This window comes from Crinia signifera, chromosome 8 (assembly GCF_055691185.1).
Source record: "Crinia signifera chromosome 8, ASM5569118v1, whole genome shotgun sequence".
NCBI lineage: Eukaryota > Metazoa > Chordata > Amphibia > Anura > Myobatrachidae > Crinia > Crinia signifera.
The window spans coordinates 73,077,307-73,096,908 of record NC_139224.1 but is presented as its reverse complement, the minus strand read 5'-3'; the positions used below and the strand labels follow the sequence as shown (position 1 = coordinate 73,096,908).

The following is a 19,602-nucleotide window of genomic DNA, read 5'->3' as shown; positions in this document are numbered from 1 at the left end:
AGTCAGTTTTGACGACATAGTATTTGCCGCAGGGACATATTAAAACATAGATGACGAACATGGTTGTGCAAGTAAGCCTAACGTTGATCTTAAATAGCTTGTTGCTAGTGGAATGTTTGATGGTGTCACCTGTCGACATGTAGCCACAGGTGGTACACCCAATACACTTGACACAGCCTTTCTTTGGAGCCCCAAAGAATGGTACAGCATTATTTTTGTCAAATCCAGTGACATCACTGTGGACCAGATGGTCACGTAAATTGCGTCCACGGGAATAACTGGTAATTAGTTTTTTCTTAAATAGACCGGGCAGGTCGGCATCCTCAGACACAATAGCCCAGTACTGTGTGACAGCTTTTTTAGCTGCCAAACTATTAGTGTTATAACGATTGGGCCAGAACAAGCGATTGTGAGACCTGGATTTGACTTTGCGCTTAAGTGCTTTGGACCGGGGGATAGCAAGCACTTTTTGTTTGGTGCGCAACAATTGGGCAGCATCATACCCCCTTTCCAAAAAATTTGAGATCACGAGATCCATCTGTACTTTCACATCTGCTGGATCACTGCAAATTCTGCGGACCCGGAGTAATTGTGAATAAGGAAGCCCCTTAACTACTGCTGCAGGATGAAAGCTAGTGGGGCTGAGCAGCATATTACGGTCCGTGGGCTTTACAAAGAGAGAGGTGTGTAACACACCATCGATCAGGTTGATGCGAACATCAAGAAAATCGATGGAGGAAAAGGAGAACGTGCTGGTTAATTTAATGGGGCTGTCACTCTCGTTTTGGCTGATGATGACCTGTGTTAACGTTTCAGGTGTGCCGCTCCACAACAGAAGCATATCGTCTATGTAGCGTGCGTAGTAAAATACGCTACACGCAATATTCGGATTGGAGAAAAATATGTCATGCTCTACCTCCATCATGTAGGCATTAGCGTACGATGGGGCCACTGAGGACCCCATCGCACAGCCCACCAGCTGGAGGTAGTAGTGACCATCATAGAAAAAATAGTTTCTTGTGAGAACCATCTCCAACAAGTAACAAAAAAATTCAACCGGCGGCCCATTGTAAAGTGGGCTAGAGGAGATCAATCTGCGTGTTGCGGCAATACCTTCGGCGTGTGGGATACAGGTGTACAGTGAACTGACATCTGAGTCCGCACGGCCTTAACGAGACGCTGGGTTTAAACTGCTTCCTTTAATATGTTCTTTTCCCTACTGTAATCATGTGTTATCCCTAATTTTTATATGAAATTGCATTTATGCGTTATTCACATTATTTAGCAAATGCTGTTTCTGTTTTATAGCTTGTTTGTTGTAACCTTGGTGATGGGTGCACGTGGGTGACGTCATCATCATGAGCCGCCGCACACACGCTGCAGCGCGGGCTCTCTAGACGCCGTGGTGATGGGACAAAGCACATAAATGGTGAGTGTGATGTTTTATTCTTGTGTAATGCCCTGAGGAAAATGCAGTAGCATTGAAACGTTGGCAATCAGGCTGAGGTGTCCTGTCGTTAGATAGATAGAGATATATATAGGTAGATAGATAGAGATATATATAGGTAGATAGATAGAGATATATATAGGTAGATAGATAGAGATATATATAGGTAGATAGATAGATAGCAATATATATAGATAGATAGATAGATAGATAGATAGATAGATAGCGATATATATAGATAGATAGCGATATAGATAGATAGATAGATAGATAGATAGATAGATAGATAGATAGATAGATAGATAGATAGATAGAGATAGATATAGATAGATAGAGATATATATATATAGATAGATAGATATATATATATAGATAGATAGAGATATATATATATATATATAGATAGATAGAGATATATATAGATAGATAGATAGATAGATAGATAGATAGCGATATATATATAGATAGATAGCGATATATATAGATAGATAGATAGCGATAGATATATATAGATAGATAGAGATATATATAGATAGATAGAGATATATATAGATAGATAGAGATATATATAGATAGAGATAGATAGAGATATAGATAGAGATATAGATAGAGAAAGATAGAGATATAGATAGAGATATATCTCTATCTATATAGATAGATAGGAATCGGTACATCTGTCAGAATGGACTTAGGTCTACAGTCATTAGGTCGACCCCACTAGGTCGACTGGCAGGAAGGTCGACATGACTTAAGGTCGACATGGGCCAAGGTCGACATGACTTAAGGTCGAATTTGCATAAAGGTCGACATGAGGAAGGTCGACTGGTCATAAGGTCGACATGGGTTTTTCACTGTTTTTTTATCCGAATGTCGACACAGTCGACATGGACACAGTTGGCAATGAAAATCGGACCCTCGCATCGCTCGCTTCGCTCGCAATGCTTCAGGCACGGTGGTTAACTTCGCTCGCCACAGCTTTAATAACCTCCTCCACGCCCTAGTGGATGGTAGGGCATGAAATACCGCCTGTCGGCACATGTCGGCTCAAAAAACAGTGAAAATCCCATGTCGACCTTATGACCAGTCGACCTTCCTCATGTCGACCTTTATGCAAATTCGACCTTAAGTCATGTCGACCTTGGCCCATGTCGACCTTAAGTCAGGTCGACCTTCCTGCCAGTCGACCTAGTGGGGTCGACCTAATGACTGTAGACCTAAGTACATTCTAATAGATGACCGCATCCCGATAGATAGATATAGAGATAGAGATATCGATAGATAGAGATATCGATAGATAGAGATATCGATAGATATATAGAGATATTTTTATATATATATATATATATATATATATATATATATATATATATATATATATATAGAGATATATATGTCTGTCTACTGTGTATCCAAAACACTGCCATCTGTTGGCAGAGAGGGAAAATACAGCTCTTTCAATCACAAGAGCTTTTGCTTCGAGCAGGTTTACCAGCATTATATACATGGACAAAGTATTAAAGTGTAGCATGGAAATATCAATCTTATCCCAACTCCAAATATGTTTTTATTTATTTATTTATTTAAATACAATGTTTTATATATATCTGCATTGTTTTTTAATCCATAGTCTCAGATTTGCTGAGTGTTTTTAGTCATTATTGGGTCTTTCCATGATATACAGTACTTAGTCTATGCTTATACAGTGTATGTATGTATGTATGTATATACAGGTCGAGTATCCCGTATCCGAATATCCGTTATCCGAATTATTCTGAAATACGGACATTCCAGAAAGTGAAAAAAAAAATTTTTTTTGGCTAAAAACTCACTGGAGACATTTGTAACAGCATCACTGGGGACATGATATGTAACTGGCATTATATATGTGCAAGACAATGATTGCTTGGCATTCAAATTCAGTGCTGAGATAGTACACACATTTTGTTTCACGTTTTGAAACCTTGTTTTTTGAACAATTAAAATATATTTGTGTGTATTTTATGTGGTAATAAAATATATTTGTGTGTATATTATGTGTTTATACAGCATAAATGCAAGATACTTCAAAATACATCATTGAAATATTAAAATATTTCGAAATACGGAATAATCTGTTATCCAAAATTCTCCTGGTCCCGAGCATTTTGGATAAGGGATACTCAACCTGTATATATATAAAAATATACTCACCTGTAGCCAACTGCTCCATCATAAATGGTATCATTTACATTAACAATCTGTCCCTCGGGCAGAAGGAATTGTTGCCCAGATGGTGCATTGTACGATACCAATCCATCTAAACAAAGAGATGAATAGGGGAACCCAGAATTACATGTAATGATACAAAACTATTATATTTTCATGGAATTATTTCATACAGAAATGTATTTTTTTAAGAGGACTCTCTCATATATTATATAGTAGTTAAGGCTGAATAAAGACTTGCGCCCATTAAATACAAACTTTGGTTAGAGGATATTGGACTGTTTTTATATCTATCTATCTATCTATATAAATATATATATATAGACCCAGGTACCCGCCACTCCTGCTGATGTCCACTTGTAACAGACCCGGTGCCCTCCTATTCGGACTTTAGGGTCCTGTGTAGGCTTGCTTGGTTAAGGCTGAATAAAGACTTGCGCCCATTAAATACAAACTTTGGTTAGAGGATATTGGACTGTTTTTATATCTATCTATCTATCTATATAAATATATATATATAGACCCAGGTACCCGCCACTCCTGCTGATGTCCACTTGTAACAGACCCGGTGCCCTCCTATTCGGACTTTAGGGTCCTGTGTAGGCTTGCTTGGATTTAGGTGGCACTCTCGGGTTTCAGTGATGCAAAACAAACTTGTTTATTGTGACTCCAACATGTTTCAGGCTAAGCCCGTCCTCAGGTATCAACTCACTCAGTGCAAATGACAAAAATATATACCATAGAAAGAACCCACACCCACCTCATTAGCCTTAAGAGTCACTCACCTGCAGCCTCCTGTGTGGGCCGTCTCACCCATCCGCCATCACTGCGCTGCGTTGCTTTAGACGCCAGGACCGGAGCTCCGTCTCTTTGGGTCCCAGGCTTCCTCCTCTGACGTCATCAGCCTCCAACCTGCGCTGTGGAACACCCGGGGAGTCCAAGCCACACTCTGGGTGCTGCACAGGGAAGTGTCACCATGGCAACAAGGCACATCTAAAAAACATAATCACACTTATAACTATACAGATAAAAACATTGTGAAAAACGTGTTATAAGAGACCTCAATTGAAGCCAATTAAGAGACACCTTTCTGGTGTCATATAAGAAACTGCAGTTTTGCGCTGCAGTTGTGCAAAGAAAATACTTAAGATTAATACATAAAAATGTTAAAATATAACACAGCAGCTTTAGGAAAGGTCTACCACTTCTTATTTATACAGTGTTTCTTTATATATTTTTTTATATATTTTAGACCTATCCTATCTGGAACAACACCTATATACTCAGTTTTTACTACTAAGTTACATGTCTCAAATAAAGTACTGTAAACCGTGTTGTTCATTTAGGCCCCTTGGGGCAAGTGTGTCCAACAAGTGGATTCATCTGGCCTCCGCTTGTAGAAGTTTTCTTTTTCTGTTACCACCTGTGGCAGTTGCGGATACCTGATCAATGATCTTAGATCTGATGCTCGCCAAACTGTGTTTGTTCTCTACACAGTGGCGAGCTACCGGCTGATCGCTACAGCCTATATCAAGTGCCTGTCGTATGGCTAATCGGTGGTTGGCCATACGTTCCTTGAATTGACATTCTGTCTTGCCCACATGGTATAAACCACATGGGCAAGACAGAATGTATACTATGAATTTGGATGAACACGTTACTGAATGTCTAATTTTCAATTTCCTCCCTGTGTGGGGGTGACTTCAGTAAGCATAGAGCTGCATGTCAAGCAGCCTATGCATTTGAAGCAACCCTTAGGCCTGGATAAGAAATGTGATGGAGTACTCTTTTTAGCCAGTTGGGAAACATCTGTCTGCACTAGAAGGTCAGCCAGGTTGCATCCTCTCTTATAGGCCGGCTTGATCCTGGTGTTGTGTATGCTCTTTAATTCCCTATCTGTGGCAACAATTGGCCACAGCACCTTCACCTGTTTTGTGATGTCTCCACTACCCTCACCAAATTTAGTTACCATGGGGATCTTATTCCCTAGCAATTTTTCTTTAGTGGCGCCTGTTAGTACCTTTTCTCGGGGTGTAGCCAACACTTTTTGTTTGATTTTCAAAAGATCTTCAATTTTATAGCCCCTCTGTTCAAATTTGGATTGCATGCTGTCCAGCTCCTCCTTCACCTTTTCCTCCCTACTGGTGATGCGCCTCACTCTCAGCATTTGAGAGTAGGACAACCCCTGTCTTAAGGAGGTGGGGTGGCAACTTTTGTATCTCAAGATGGTGTTGCGGTCTGTTTCTTTAACAAATAGCGAGGTCTCTGTTTCTTTAACAAATAGCGAGGTCTCTATTTTATTATTCACCAACTGAATTCTAACGTCTAGAAAATTTACTGTGTCCTTGCTCATATTAAGGGTAAATTTTACAGGACTACAGCTAGCGTTATGCACACTAAAGATGTTTTCAAGTTCCATGGGGGAACCTCACCAAAAAAAAAAGCAAATCATCAATGAAACGTAAATACAACAATACCCTCTCTGCATATGGGGCTGAAAAAAATAACTTCTGATCGATTACATTCATATAGGCATTGGCGTCACATTGGATCCCATCATTACGCCTAGCCGCTGGCGATACATAGCTCCATTGAACAGGAAATAGTTCCTGTGTAGTACCATTGATAATAAGCTCATAAAGAAGGATACAGGGGGGGCTTGATATTCTGCGCTGTCCTTCAACAGACTCTCAACTGCCTGCATCCCTCCCTCATGTGGGATGCAGGTATACATCCCAACAATGTCAGCACTGCACATGACGACGTCCTCAGGTAAGGTTCCCAATTCATTGAGACACACAATCAATTGATTGGTGTCCTTCAAATAGGACCGAGTTGCCTGTATGCATGGGTTTAATAGGGCATCCAAAAATGTGGACACTGGCTGGAAGAGAGACCCCCTGGCAGAAATGATCGGTCTGCCAGGAGGCCTCTCCAAGCCCTTGTGCAGTTTGGGCAACGTGTAGAATAAGGGTGTTATCGGGTACTCCATACTTAACGCTTTACCCAGTCCTTCAGAGATGATATAATTTTGGACCTATGTGGTTAGCAAATGGTCCAATTCTCTCTTATACTCAAAGGTAGGGTCTTGTTTCAAAATTTCATAGATATGAGTGTCATCCAATTGTCTCATGCATTCATGCATGTAATCTGGGAGGTCCTGTACCACGACACAGCCCCCCTTGTCCGCCTTCCTTATGATGATGTCTGTTCTTTTCTGTAGGCTAGTGAGGGCTTCTTTTTCCAATTTGGACAGGTTATAGTGACCGATAGACATTCCTTCTTGACCGGTGGCCTCCGTCATACGTGTGAAGGTTTTAATCGATGGACTTACTTCTGGGGGGTCAAAAGATGATTTGTGTTATAATTTTTTGACATGTGCAGGTATGTCATCTCCCCAAGGTTCCATCGTAGGTTTATCCTTATAAAATTCTCTGAGGCGCAGTGTTCTTCCGAATTTATAGCAGTCAACCTTCTACTCAAAATTGTCAATTGTATGGCTTGGTACAAAAGACAGTCCCTTTGACAGGACTGCAACCTCCATCTCGCTGAGAGGTGTTTTAGACAAATTGAATACCAGTTCCTTCAGGTGCGGCTGTTTTTTCGGCTTGCTCTTCCTCTTGGTCTGCCGACCGCACTGCGTCCTCCTCCTCCCATGGGTGTGGGTGTTTTTAGACCCACCCGGGTCCGTACCCCTAAAGGGTGGGTATTATCTGATGGTGTTGGGGCTGGGTTTTCCATGTCGCTTGCAGACGTGCTTGTGCCATCATAATCTGTGTACAATTGTTGTCTGTGTCGACACTGTTTGTGTCGATTAGGGTTACCCCTTTGTGGCCCTGTAGTACTCAGTCATTGGTATACCCCGTTGGTATCATAGTTGGCTTGCACCTTTCTGCGTTTTTCGTGTTTACATTTAACCAGTTTTTTTTATAAGTTTCAATCTGGTTCTTCAATTTGGTACACCAGTCAATTTGTGTGTCGGCATTAAATGTCGGCAAATGGGTATTCTCAAATGTATTAATCTTGGTACGGATTGTAGCCAATTCCTTGGAAGATTCGTCCACCATTAGTAATAATAAATCCATGGAGCACTTATTGAGGATACTGACCCAACACTTGCAAAAGGCCATGTTTTGTTGCCCAATTGTGGGGACTCTGCGGACCCTAAACCCGCAAGGGATCAGTTTGTCCTTCTAGTACTCCGCCAAGGTTGTATCATGTAAAGTATAATCCACCTCACGTTTCTTTAGGATGTACCAGTCCTTATATAAGTCCTCATTTTCAACGTCCAGAACTTGCGTTTGTGTCAGCACTCCTTCTTTATGAGCTTATTATCAATGGTACTACACAGGAACTATTTCCTGTTCAATGGAGCTATGTATTGCCAGCTATTGCGATCCAATGTGACCCCATCCTACACCAATGCCTATATGAATGTAATCGATCAGAAGTTATTTTTTTCAGCCCCATATACAGAGAGGGTATTGTTGTATTTACGTTTCATTGATTATTTGCTTATTTTTGGGCAAGGTTCCCCCATGGAACTTGAAAACATCTTTAGTGTGCATAACGCTAGCTGTAGTCCCATAAAATGTACCCATAATATGAGCAAGGACACAGTAAATTTTCTAGATGTTAGAATTCAGTTGGTGAATAATAAAATAGAGACCTCGCTATTTGTTAAAGAAAAAGACTGCAACACCATCTTGAGATACGAAAGTTGCCACCCCACCTCCTTAAGACAGGGGTTGTCCTACTCTCAAATGCTGAGAGTGAGGCGCATCACCAGTAGGGAGGAAAAGGTGAAGGAGGAGCTGGACAGCATGCGATCCAAATTTGGGGCTCTTAAAACTGAACAAAGATCTTTTGAAAATCAAGCAAAAAGTGTTGGCTACAACCCGAGAAAAGGTACAAACAGGCGCCACTAAAGAAAAATTGCTAGGGAATAAGATCCCCATGGTAACTAAATTTGGTGAGGGTATTGGAGACATCACAAAACAGGTGAAGGCGCTGTGGCCAATTGTTGCCACAGATAGGGAATTAAAGAGCTTACACAACACCAGGACCGGCCTATAAGAGGGGACGCAACCTGGCCGACCTTCTAGTGAAGACAGATGTTTCCCAACTGGCTAAAAAGAATACTCCATCACATTTCTTATCCAGGCCTAAGGGTTGCTTCAAATGCATAGGCTGCGTGACATGCTTACTGGAGACACCGTAAGTCACCCCCACACAGGGAGGAAATTGAAAATTAGACATTCAGTAACGTGTTCATCCAAATTCGTAGTATACATTCTGTCTTGCCCACGTGGTTTATATTATGTGGGCAAGACAGAATGTCAATTCAAGGAACATATGGCCAACCACCGTTTGGTCATACGACAGGCACTTGATACAGGCCGTAGCGATCAGCCGGTAGCTCGCCACTGTGTAGAGAACAAACACAGTTTGGCAAGCATCAGATCTAAGATCATTGATCAGGTACCCGCAACTGCCAGAGGTGGTAACAGAAAAAGAAAACTTCTACAAGCGGAGGCCAGATGGATCCACTTATTGGATACACTTGCCCCAAGGGGCCTAAATGAACAACACGGTTTACAGTACTTTATTTGATAAATGAAACTTAGCAGTAACAACTGAGTATTTAGGTGTTGTTCCAGATAGGATAGGTCTAAAATATATAAAAATATATAAAGAAACATGGTATAAATAAGAAGTGGTAGACCTTTCCTAAAGCTGCTGTGTTATATTTTATTCTTCACATTTATATGTATTAATCTGCAGTTTCTTATATGACACCAGAAAGGTGTCTCTTAATTGGCTTCAATTGAGGTCTTTTATAACATGTTTTGCACAATGCTTTTATCTGTATAGTTATAAGTGTGGTTATGTTTTTTTAGATGTGGCTTGGTGACACTTCCCTGTGCGGCACCCAGAGTGAGGCTTGGGCTCCCCGGGCGTTCCACAGCGCAGGGCGGAGGCTGATGACATCAGAGGAGGAAGCCTGAGACCCGAATGGAGACGGAGCTCCGGTCCTGGCGTCTTTATCCAAAACAGTGTTTTGTTTGTCTTGATTATTTTTTTTTTTACACATTACCATTTTACAGTGCCAGAAATTACTTGCTCCACTATATGATATCTATGATTGTTTCCCAAGAAATACAGTTGTACTCATTAGTTTACATACCGTAGCAGAATTTGTGATTTTCTGTCCAAGTGTTTACTCTTTTTAAATCATAAGGACAACAGAAACTACCCAAATGACCCTGATTATAAGTTTACATACCCTTTAGATTTTGGCCTGATAACATGCACACAAGTTGACACAAACAGGTTTGAATGGCTACTAAAGGTAACCATCCTCACCTGTGATCTGTTTGCTTGTAATCCGTGTGTGTGTATAAAAGGTCAGTGAGTTTCTGGACCACTGAAAGAACCTTGCATCTTTCATCAAATGTTGGATTTTGAGTCATGGGGAAAGCAAAAGAGTTGTCAAAAAGGATCTGCGGGAAAAGGTAATTGAACTTGTATAAAACAGGAAATGGCTATAAAAAGATATCCAAGCAACTGAGAATGCGAATCCACAGTTTTCAAACTTTAATTAATAAGTGGAAAATGAGGGATTCTGTGAAAACCAAATGACATTCAGGTAGACCAACAAAAATTTCAGCCACAACTGCCAGGAAAATTGTTCGGGATGCAAAGAAAAATCCAAACAGCACAGAGATAAGCCTCAAAACTTCTGGAACAAAGTCGTTTGGAGTGATGCGACCAAAATTTTACTTTTTGGCCACAACCATAAACGTTACATTTGGGGAGGAGTCAACAAGGCCTATGATGAAAGGTATACCATTCCTACTGTGAAACACGGAGGTGGATCGCTGATGTTTTGGGGATGTGTGAGCTACAAAAGCACTGGAAACTTGGTCAAAAATGATGGCAGGATGAATGCAGCATTTTATGAGAAAATACTGGAGGAAAATTTGCACTCATCGGCCCAGAAGCTGCGCATGGGAAGTACTTGGATGTTCCAACATGACAATGATCCATAACAGAAGGCCAAATCATTGGCTACAGCAGAATAAAATGAGAGTTCTGGAGTGGCCATCTCAGTCTCCTGACCACAATATAATTGAGCCACTCTGGGGAGATTTCAATGTGCAGTTCATGCAAGACCGCTCAAGAATTTACAGGAACTGGAGGCTTTTTGCCAAGAAGAATGGGCGGCTTTACCATCTGAGAAAATAAAGAGCCTCATCCACAACTACCACAAAAAACTTCAAGCTGTCTTTGATGTTGAAAGGGGCAATACACGGTATTGAGAATTGGGGTAAGTAAACTTTTGATCAGGGTCATTTGGGTAGTTTCTGTTGTCATTATTATTTAAAAAGAGTAAACACAGTTGTTTGACAATAAATGGCTTCACCCAACAACTAACCATGAGTGAAAGAAAAATGTGTGAGGGTCATTTGGGTAGTTTCTGTTGTCATTATTATTTAAAAAGAGTAAACACAGTTTGACAATAAATGGCTTCACCCAACAACTAACCATGAGTGAAAGAAAAATGTGTGAGTTATCATTCATATTCTAACAAATGGCCCGAAAATCACAAATCCTGCTAGGGTATGTAAAATTCTGTAAAAAGTTTGTAGTTGAAGGATAATCAACATTACTTTTACTTCACCTGAAGATTTCCTGAATGAAGAGTAACATCCTATTCCAAGATTGACAAACTAAGGTCAGATAATCATACATTTTATTTATTTCTAGTTTCTTATATAGCGCAGCATATACTGTTACACTTTACAACTGGAAAAAACAGTGATTAAACAAACTGGGTAGATACAAACTGACATGGAGGTAGGAAGGCACTGCTCGCAAGCTTACAATCTATAGGGATAATAGGAGGGATACAGTATTTTAGTTCTCATTGCATACGGCTGTGGCCGGATAGGCTGTGACCGTAGTTTAGGTGTGGCCCTGTATTGAAATGGGTCATTTTAAAGTGGGAAAACGGAGTCATAAATACAAGCGTTATACCTGCGTTACACTGAAGGGAAACTACTACAAATCAACAAAAACACACATGGACTGAATTGATACCTCAAGAGTATGTAATTAATCTCCAATATGCTCTCCTTATTTCTGTGTTATGCAAACTCTTGTATGATTTGAAAAGTTCTGATGTAATGAATTGATTGTAATTGTTATTACTTGTTTGGGGAAGTTGTTCAGTGAAGCATAGTTTAGTGTTGCATTCTGCCTGATGTCTACCCAAACACAGTGCAAATTACCTCCTTGGACCATTTGGCCATTAGTGATCAGATGTAGCCTGACCTGAACAGACTCACTATATCCTTAGAACTAGTGACCTGCAGCTGTGTTTTAACTGATGAAGTGATTTCTGAACATTAAAAAAGAAAAAACAGACATTGAACAACATCATCAAACAGGTAATTTTGACTTTAGACTTGAATTTTGTACTGTCTGAACATGGCTAGGAATAACAGATATACAGAAAACATTTTTAAAACTATGTGTGCAAACGCTAGAAGCCTAGGAGACAAAATTCCTGATCTAATTGCAATAATGACAAGGGATGACCTATACATTGTGGCTATCACAGAGACATGGTGTAATGAGAACCATGACTGGGACATAGCTATACCAGGATACAATTTATTTAGGAAGGACAGAATGGGAAGAATCGGAGGAGGGGGTAGCAATGTATGTAAAGAAAATCATAAATGCTACTTTAATACAAAACATTGAAGAAAAAACTGAGGCCCTTTGGGTGACCATAGAAATGGGGGAGAAGGACATTATTTGTACTGGGGTCATCTATAGGCCACCAGGCCAGGGGCAGGATTTGGAGAGGAGCCTATTGCTTGATTTCACTAAAATGGCTTTAAAGGGAGAAGTCATAATCATGGGAGACTTTAATATACCTGATGTGAATTGGGAGGAGTCTTTTGCAAGATCATCTTCAAGTTGCAAATGTCTAAATTCCCTACAGGGAGCATCTCTTAAACAATTGGTGGGGGAGCCTACTCGCAAAGACTCAATATTAGACGGACATACAGATGGAGCTGGGCTGGTCTTTGCAGGGGATGGTGGCAGAATCGCCAGCCGCCATCCCCCGCCAGCCGCCATCTGATATGCGAAAGGAGACGCGCGCGCGTCCCCTTCTGACGGCGCTTCCCTCGGATCCCCGCCGGCTTGTTGGCGGTCACCTGGGGTCCCCACCGCCTCCCCGCACACCCCCCTAACCCTGTCCATCTCCCTGAAGCGGAGATGGACAGGGTTCCCGTAGCCCCGCCGCCGGAAACTGAGACGCGCATGCGTGTGAGACGCACGCGCGTCTCAGTCAGATAGAGCGCATCGCTACTGGCGGATCGGCAGCGGAGACAGTCTGGCGATTCGCCAACAAGAGGGAGCCCGGCTCCATCTGTATATGTGGGTGAGAACCTGAAATCCAGTGATTATCAAGCAGTATTGTTTAGTATCAAGGCAGGGTCCAACTCCAGTCACACAAAAACTAAGGTGTTGGATTTTAGGGAGGCTGACTTTGCAAAAATGGGGAGATGTTTAAGCGACTCATTGGATTGGAGGAACTTGAAAGGAGCAGGAGAGATGGAAAAAATGTAAAAGTGCAATACTAAAGGCAACGGACCTTTGTATCAGAAAGGTTAAGAAAAGTACCAGGAAAAGGAAGCCAGTGTGGTTTACTAAAGAGGTATCAACTAGTGTAAAAGCAAAAAAGATGGCCTTTAGGACATACTGTACAAGCAGACTCAAAATAATAATGACAAAGAAGTGTATCTTGCCAGACGCAAGGAGGCTAAGAAAGTGATCAAGCATCAGGAGATAAAGGAAACAAAACTTTTTTAAGTATATAAGTGAAAGGAGAAAATCAAATGGAGGAATAATAAGACTACGGACAGACACTGAGAATTTGGCAATTGCAGATCATCTAAATAATTACTTTTGCTCTATATTCACTATAGAAGGAGAAGGGAAGGGACCACAGTTAAGTTGCAAGGACATTCATAAAAATAAGGTAGATGGAAGTACATTTACTAGGGAGAAAGTCCTAACAGAACTTCAAGACTGAAAGTGGATACATCAATGGGCCAGTGCATCCAAAGATACTAAAAGAACTAAAAGATGTGTTGGTAGCGCCATTAACAGATTTATTCAACCAGTCACTAGACACAGGTGCAGTTCCTGAGTACTGGAGAAGAGCAAATGTAGTTCCACTGCACAAAAGCGGAAGCAAAGAAGAAGCAAGTAACTACAGACCAGTGAGCCTTGCATCAGTAGTAGGTAAATTAATGGAAACACTATTAAAAGAAAGAATAGTGGAATATCTTAAATTAAACAACTTACAGGATCCAAAACAGCATGGTTTTACTGCAGGGAGATCATGCCAAACAAGTCTCATTGACTTTTTTGACTCCATGACCAAAATACTAGAGGAGGGGGGGGGGGGCTGTAGATGTGGCCTATCTAGACTTTAGCAAGGCATTTGACACTGTCCCACATCGCAGGCTGCTAAATAAACTTGAAAGTGTGGGATTGGATTATAAAACAATGAAATGGATAAGAACCTGGTTGCAGGATAGGAAACAGTTTTAGTGGTACTTGTTTCCTAGCACGGCCACAACGATCATGATCGTGGTCATCGGGTGTAAAATCGGGGGCATCGCGGCCATCGCATGCACTAAAAAATCGGGTGCGATGGGCCAGACGCGATGCCCGCGATTTCCCCATAGAGAACAATGTTAAATGCCTCAATTTACCCGCGATGACCACGATTTCCCATAGGAAACAATGTGAAATGGCTGAATTGACCCAAATTATCATAGGAACAATGGTAAATGGCCCAAAAACACCCCTGAACATTGAAATGTCCCCCCAAAAGTAGTTTACGCCACCCCGCGATCAACGTGAACCCGAAGCGTGGTGAGCGCAGCGAGCCCGCGAGGGGCGGCGGTACGCGTCCGCCGACCTTTTCATACCCCACTATCCACGTCGGCGTGGAGTTGAGAATAGAATAGTGTGGCGAGTCCGAAGCGTGGCGAGCGCAGCGAGCCCCGCGAGGGGACGCGGATACCTGTGAAGCCCGCGAAGGGACGCGTTTACCTGTGAAGTTATCCGCGTCCCCTCGCGGGGCTCGCTGCGCTCGCTGCGCTCGCCACACTATTCTATTCTCAACTCCACGCCGACGTGGATAGTGGGGGTATGAAAAGGTCGGAGAACGCGTACCGCATTTAACATTGTTTCCTATGGGAAATCGCGGTCATCGGGGGTAAAGTTAGCCATTTAACATTGTTCCCTATGGGGAAATTGCGGGCATCGCGTGTGGACCATTTAAGCATTTTTTGCCGCATACGACCCGACCGACGCAATTTTCACTGTTTTCAATGCATTTCAATGGAAAAATCGGGGGCATCGCGTCGGTCGCGTAGCAGGCCACTAAAAATTACACCCGATGGCCGCGATTGTGGCCTTGCTAGGAAACAAGTACCGTTTTAGTAAATGGAGTGCATTCTATGGAGGGACATGTTACCAGTGGAGTACCCCAGGGATCTGTACTTGGACCAGTGCTCTTTAATATCTTTGTTAGTGACATAGCAAATGGTATTGAAGGGAAAGTATGCCTTTTTGCAGATGACACAAAGATATGCAACAGAGTAGACACACCAGGAGGGGTAAATCAAATGACTGATAATCTAAGTAAACTTGAGAATTGGTCAACTACAGTTTAATGCTATAAAATGCAAAATTATGCACTTGGGACTCAAAAACCCAAAGACTCAATATAGTATCAAGGGTACTATAATGGAAACTACTGAGGAGGAAAGAGATCTAGGAGTCACTATTTCAAGTGACTTAAAGGCAGGAAAGCAATGTAGCAAAGCAACAAGGAAGGCTAGTCAGATGCTTGGTTGCATAGGGAGAGGAATCAGTAGCAGAAAAAAAGACGTAATAATCTCACTTTATCGGTCATTGGTACGGCCTCATCTGGAATACTGTGTCCAGTTATGGAGACCATGGGTGACATTCTATGGGATGAGAGAATGTGACTTTTGCGAGTTTTTTCGCAAAAACGGCCGAAATCGCATTTTTTCCATTTTTGCATATTTAATGAGCTGCGAAAATGTGAAAAAAATGCGATTTTGGCCAACAAGTTGGACACACTGGAAATGCGATGGCTGCTTTTCGCAGCACATCGCATCCAGATGTATTTACATGAAAAAGTATATAAATCGCATATTTAATGGTATGCGATTTGTATAAAGTGTGACTATAATTCGCCCAAAAATCAGACCAGGTTCTGATGGGCGAATTAGCCAGAACCCTGCACAGATCGCAATGATCTGTGCAGGGTTCTGGTGTAAAAAAAAAATTAAACAGTTAAAATTTAAAAAAAACCAGCGCGGGGTCCCCCGCCAGAGCATAACCAGCCCCGGGCTCATTGAGCCGGTGCTGGTGACATAAAATCAGGGTCCCCGACAAATAGGGGTCCCCTTGATTTAATGAAACCAGCACCAGGCTCAAGGTCCGGCGCTGGTTCCCGAAATACGGGGGACAAAATGACTAGGGGTCCCCCGTATTTTAAGAACCAGCACCGGACCCAACCAGCCAGCAGGGTAATGCCACAGCCGGGGGACACTTATTAGATAAGGTCCCGTGGCCAAAGCATTATCCCCCTGGCTGGTCAGCATGGGCAGGGGTCCTGGGGAAGTGGGGACCCCCCCAATGAAGGGGTCCCCCCCCTCCAGGACTTACCAGCCCATGCTGAAAGTCCGGGGCTGTCCCCGATGCCCCTGGGCGGTGGGCATCGGGCTGATGGATAGTGTAAAAAATAGAAGTAAATCTATTGTTTTCTACTGTAGAACTATGAGTCCCAGCAAGCCTACCCCGCATGCTAGGACTTGGAGAACCACATGTGGGGCATTAAAGGGCCCGCTGGCACTTGTAGTTCTACAGTACAAAAAATAGTTAAATAAAACACACTGACACCCTGAAAAATAAAAGTTTAATACACACATAACACACACACTGATACTTACCTACCTTGAGCCTGTAGGTCAGTCCCTGGATCCTGGGTCCGGGCTCCGGGGCTCCAGGGCAGAAGAGTCCGGTTCCGGGGCCTTGGTCCTGGTTCCGGGGCTGGTCCTGGGGTTCCGGGGCTCCAGGGCAGAAGAGTCCGGTTCCGGGGCCTTGGTCCTGGTTCCGGGGCTGGTCCGGGGTCCAGGATCCGAAGAAGTCCACAAGGGGTACCTGAGGAAGGAAATCCTACTCTCCTGGTCCCCGGCAACGACATCGGCATCCTCTCCGGCAGACGCGCTGCTCCCGGCTGCTGTGGTACCCGCTCTCGGACTGAAGAGGCGCAGAGATGTTTCATCTTCCGCGCCTCTTCTCAGAATGATTCCATTGGCCGCCTAGCGGCCAATCAGGAGCCGAGAAAGTCGGCTCCTGATTGGCCGCTAGGCGGCCAATAGAATCATCCGGAGGAAAGGCGCGGAAGATGAAAATCTCTGCGCCTCTCCAGTCCGAGAGCGGGTACCACAGCAGCCGGGAGCAGCGCGTCTGCCGGAGAGGATGCCGATGTGAGCCCCACGAGGGGATGCGAAAAACTAAGCAAATAGCTTAGTGGGCATCCAACTAACATATAAGTAACATCTTGGATTTTAGCAATCTTTTCCTTGAAGAAGGACGCAAGCTCTTGCATACAGATATTAGCAGGAGGGGAGGGTGAAGGAGGGTAAAGAAGTGATTTAAATGTATTAAAGAGTCGCTTGGGGTTAGTGGCATGAGAAGAGATGAGAGATTGAAAATAAGTTTGTTTAGCAATGTCAATAGCATTAAAATAGGAGTGGTAGGTAGTCTTAAATGTGACAGTAACTTGGATTTTGAGATTTACAACACTGACACTCAGATCTCCATGATAGTTTTTGCAGGTGTCTTGTTAAGTTAGAGTGCCATGGTTAGCATCTAAGCTTAGGTGGATTGTGAGGAGTAGCTGTACCAGCTTCATCAAGGGCAGTTTGTAGTGTCTTGTTCAGGTGGGTTACAGCTGTCTCAAGAAAGGCAAGTGTAACATAGTATCATAGTAATTAAGCTGGAAAAAAGACGTTAGTCCATCGAGTTCAACCTATCAAACTTGTACCAGTAACTACTGACTTAAATAAATCATATCTATAGGATTCCCTTAGTGGCCAAAAATGCATACAGTTTTGCTTTAAATTCATTAACAGTAGTTGCTGTAATCACCCCCACCGGGAAAGAGTTCCAGAATTTTTCGGATCTAATGGTGAAGAATTCTCTTCTTAATTCAATACGGAATTGCTTTTCCTCAAGCCTCAGTACATGCCTGCGTGTCCTAAGTATAGTCCTGTTAGTGAACAAATCATCTCCCAGTTTTATATGATTCCCAATCCTGTATTTGAACATACTAATCATATCACCTCTCAACCTCCGTTTCTCCAGTGAAAACATATTCAGCCTGGTTAACCTATCTTTGTATTCTAGTGACCTTTTACTAGCTTAGTCTCCCTTCTATGTACCTGTTCCAATTCAATTATGTCTTTTTTAAGGTGCAGTGCCCAGAACTGAACATAATATTCCAAGTGAGGTCTCACCAATGCTTTGTAAAGAGGCACTATCACATTGGCATCCCTTGGTTTGCTTTTGCTGCTGCACTTGATGACCCCCAAGTCCTTCTGTACAGCAGAATTTCCTATAATAACTCCATTTAGCCTATAAGTAGCTTGTTTATTTTTGTTCCCATAATGAATTACTTTCCATTTTTCAATGTTAAACCGAATTTTTCAAATTTCCACCCACGTTTCCAGTTTATTTACTGTATATCACTTTGAAGTGTTTCCACATCTTCTCCTTAATTTCCTTACGCAATTTTGTGTCCTTTGCAAATATTGCAATTTTTCAATGTCACTTCCAATATCATTAATGAACATATTAAACAAGGTGGGTCCCAATATTGAACCTTGCAGGACTCCACTTTGGACCTTACTGCAGCTGAAATGTATGCCATTTACCACCACTCTCTGTCCCCGATTGTGCAACCAGTTTTTAATCCAAATACAAATCTCCTAACCCTAAATTGCCTAGTTTCATTAATAACCTTTTATGAGGCACTGTGTCAAAAGCATTAGTGAAATCATGCAGTATTACATTAACAGATTTCCCTAAGTCCAGTTCCCCACTGACTTCCTCATAGAAGCTAATTAAATTAGTCTAAAAACCGGGGGTTATGAATTACAACTGATACCAATTGGGACCAGCTAATTCACATTCCTGGTGCTCTAGTATTAAAATGGATATGTTTCTTTAAGGTGCTTGTAGTGTGCACCGAATAAATATATAAACCTAGTTGATGCACGTGTTAAATGAGCTAGCCCAGCTCATGAAGGATGAAAGATGTAGGGGGGGGGGGGGGTTTCAACACAATTGCGCTGCTAGGTATAATGTATATACAGTAGATGACTCTGAGTACAGCTATGTCTGACCAAAAAAGAAGAACACTGGACACGCTGAATGATATATAAATTTTTATAGAAATGTAAAAAAAGAGTTAACACATATACATACACAATATAACTATAAAATGCACCTAAATAGTTTAAAAGCATATAGGGTTAAATTACAAATGATCAGATGTGTCTCCAGAATTTAGTGTGGAAATCCCACTAGTAAGAATGGCTCAGTTCAGATCCTGGTGTGTCCAGAATATATTATATATTTTTGGTGAAGCAAGGTTATTTATTCTGCAACAAGATGTTGCTAGTGCCAATTAGATTAGGATAATTAGGTTTCTCACCCATAGATGTTATTGATGGCGGGGAGCTTTTTAGAGCTCCCCGCCATCAATAACATCTATGGGTGAGAAACCTAATTATCCTAATCTATTTGTTTGATGA

General features: G+C 42.1%; 1 protein-coding gene across 1 annotated transcript in view; it reads right to left on the bottom strand.

The window, feature by feature from the left end:
• DDR2 (discoidin domain receptor tyrosine kinase 2) overlaps positions 1 to 19,602 on the bottom strand; it is a 589,808-nt gene that overhangs the window by 350,920 nt on the left and 219,286 nt on the right. Inside the window, exon 6 of the mRNA XM_083156673.1 lies at positions 3,638 to 3,743. Within this exon, the coding sequence (XP_083012799.1) occupies positions 3,638 to 3,743 (106 nt within the window). The remainder of the gene's footprint in view (positions 1 to 3,637; positions 3,744 to 19,602) is intronic.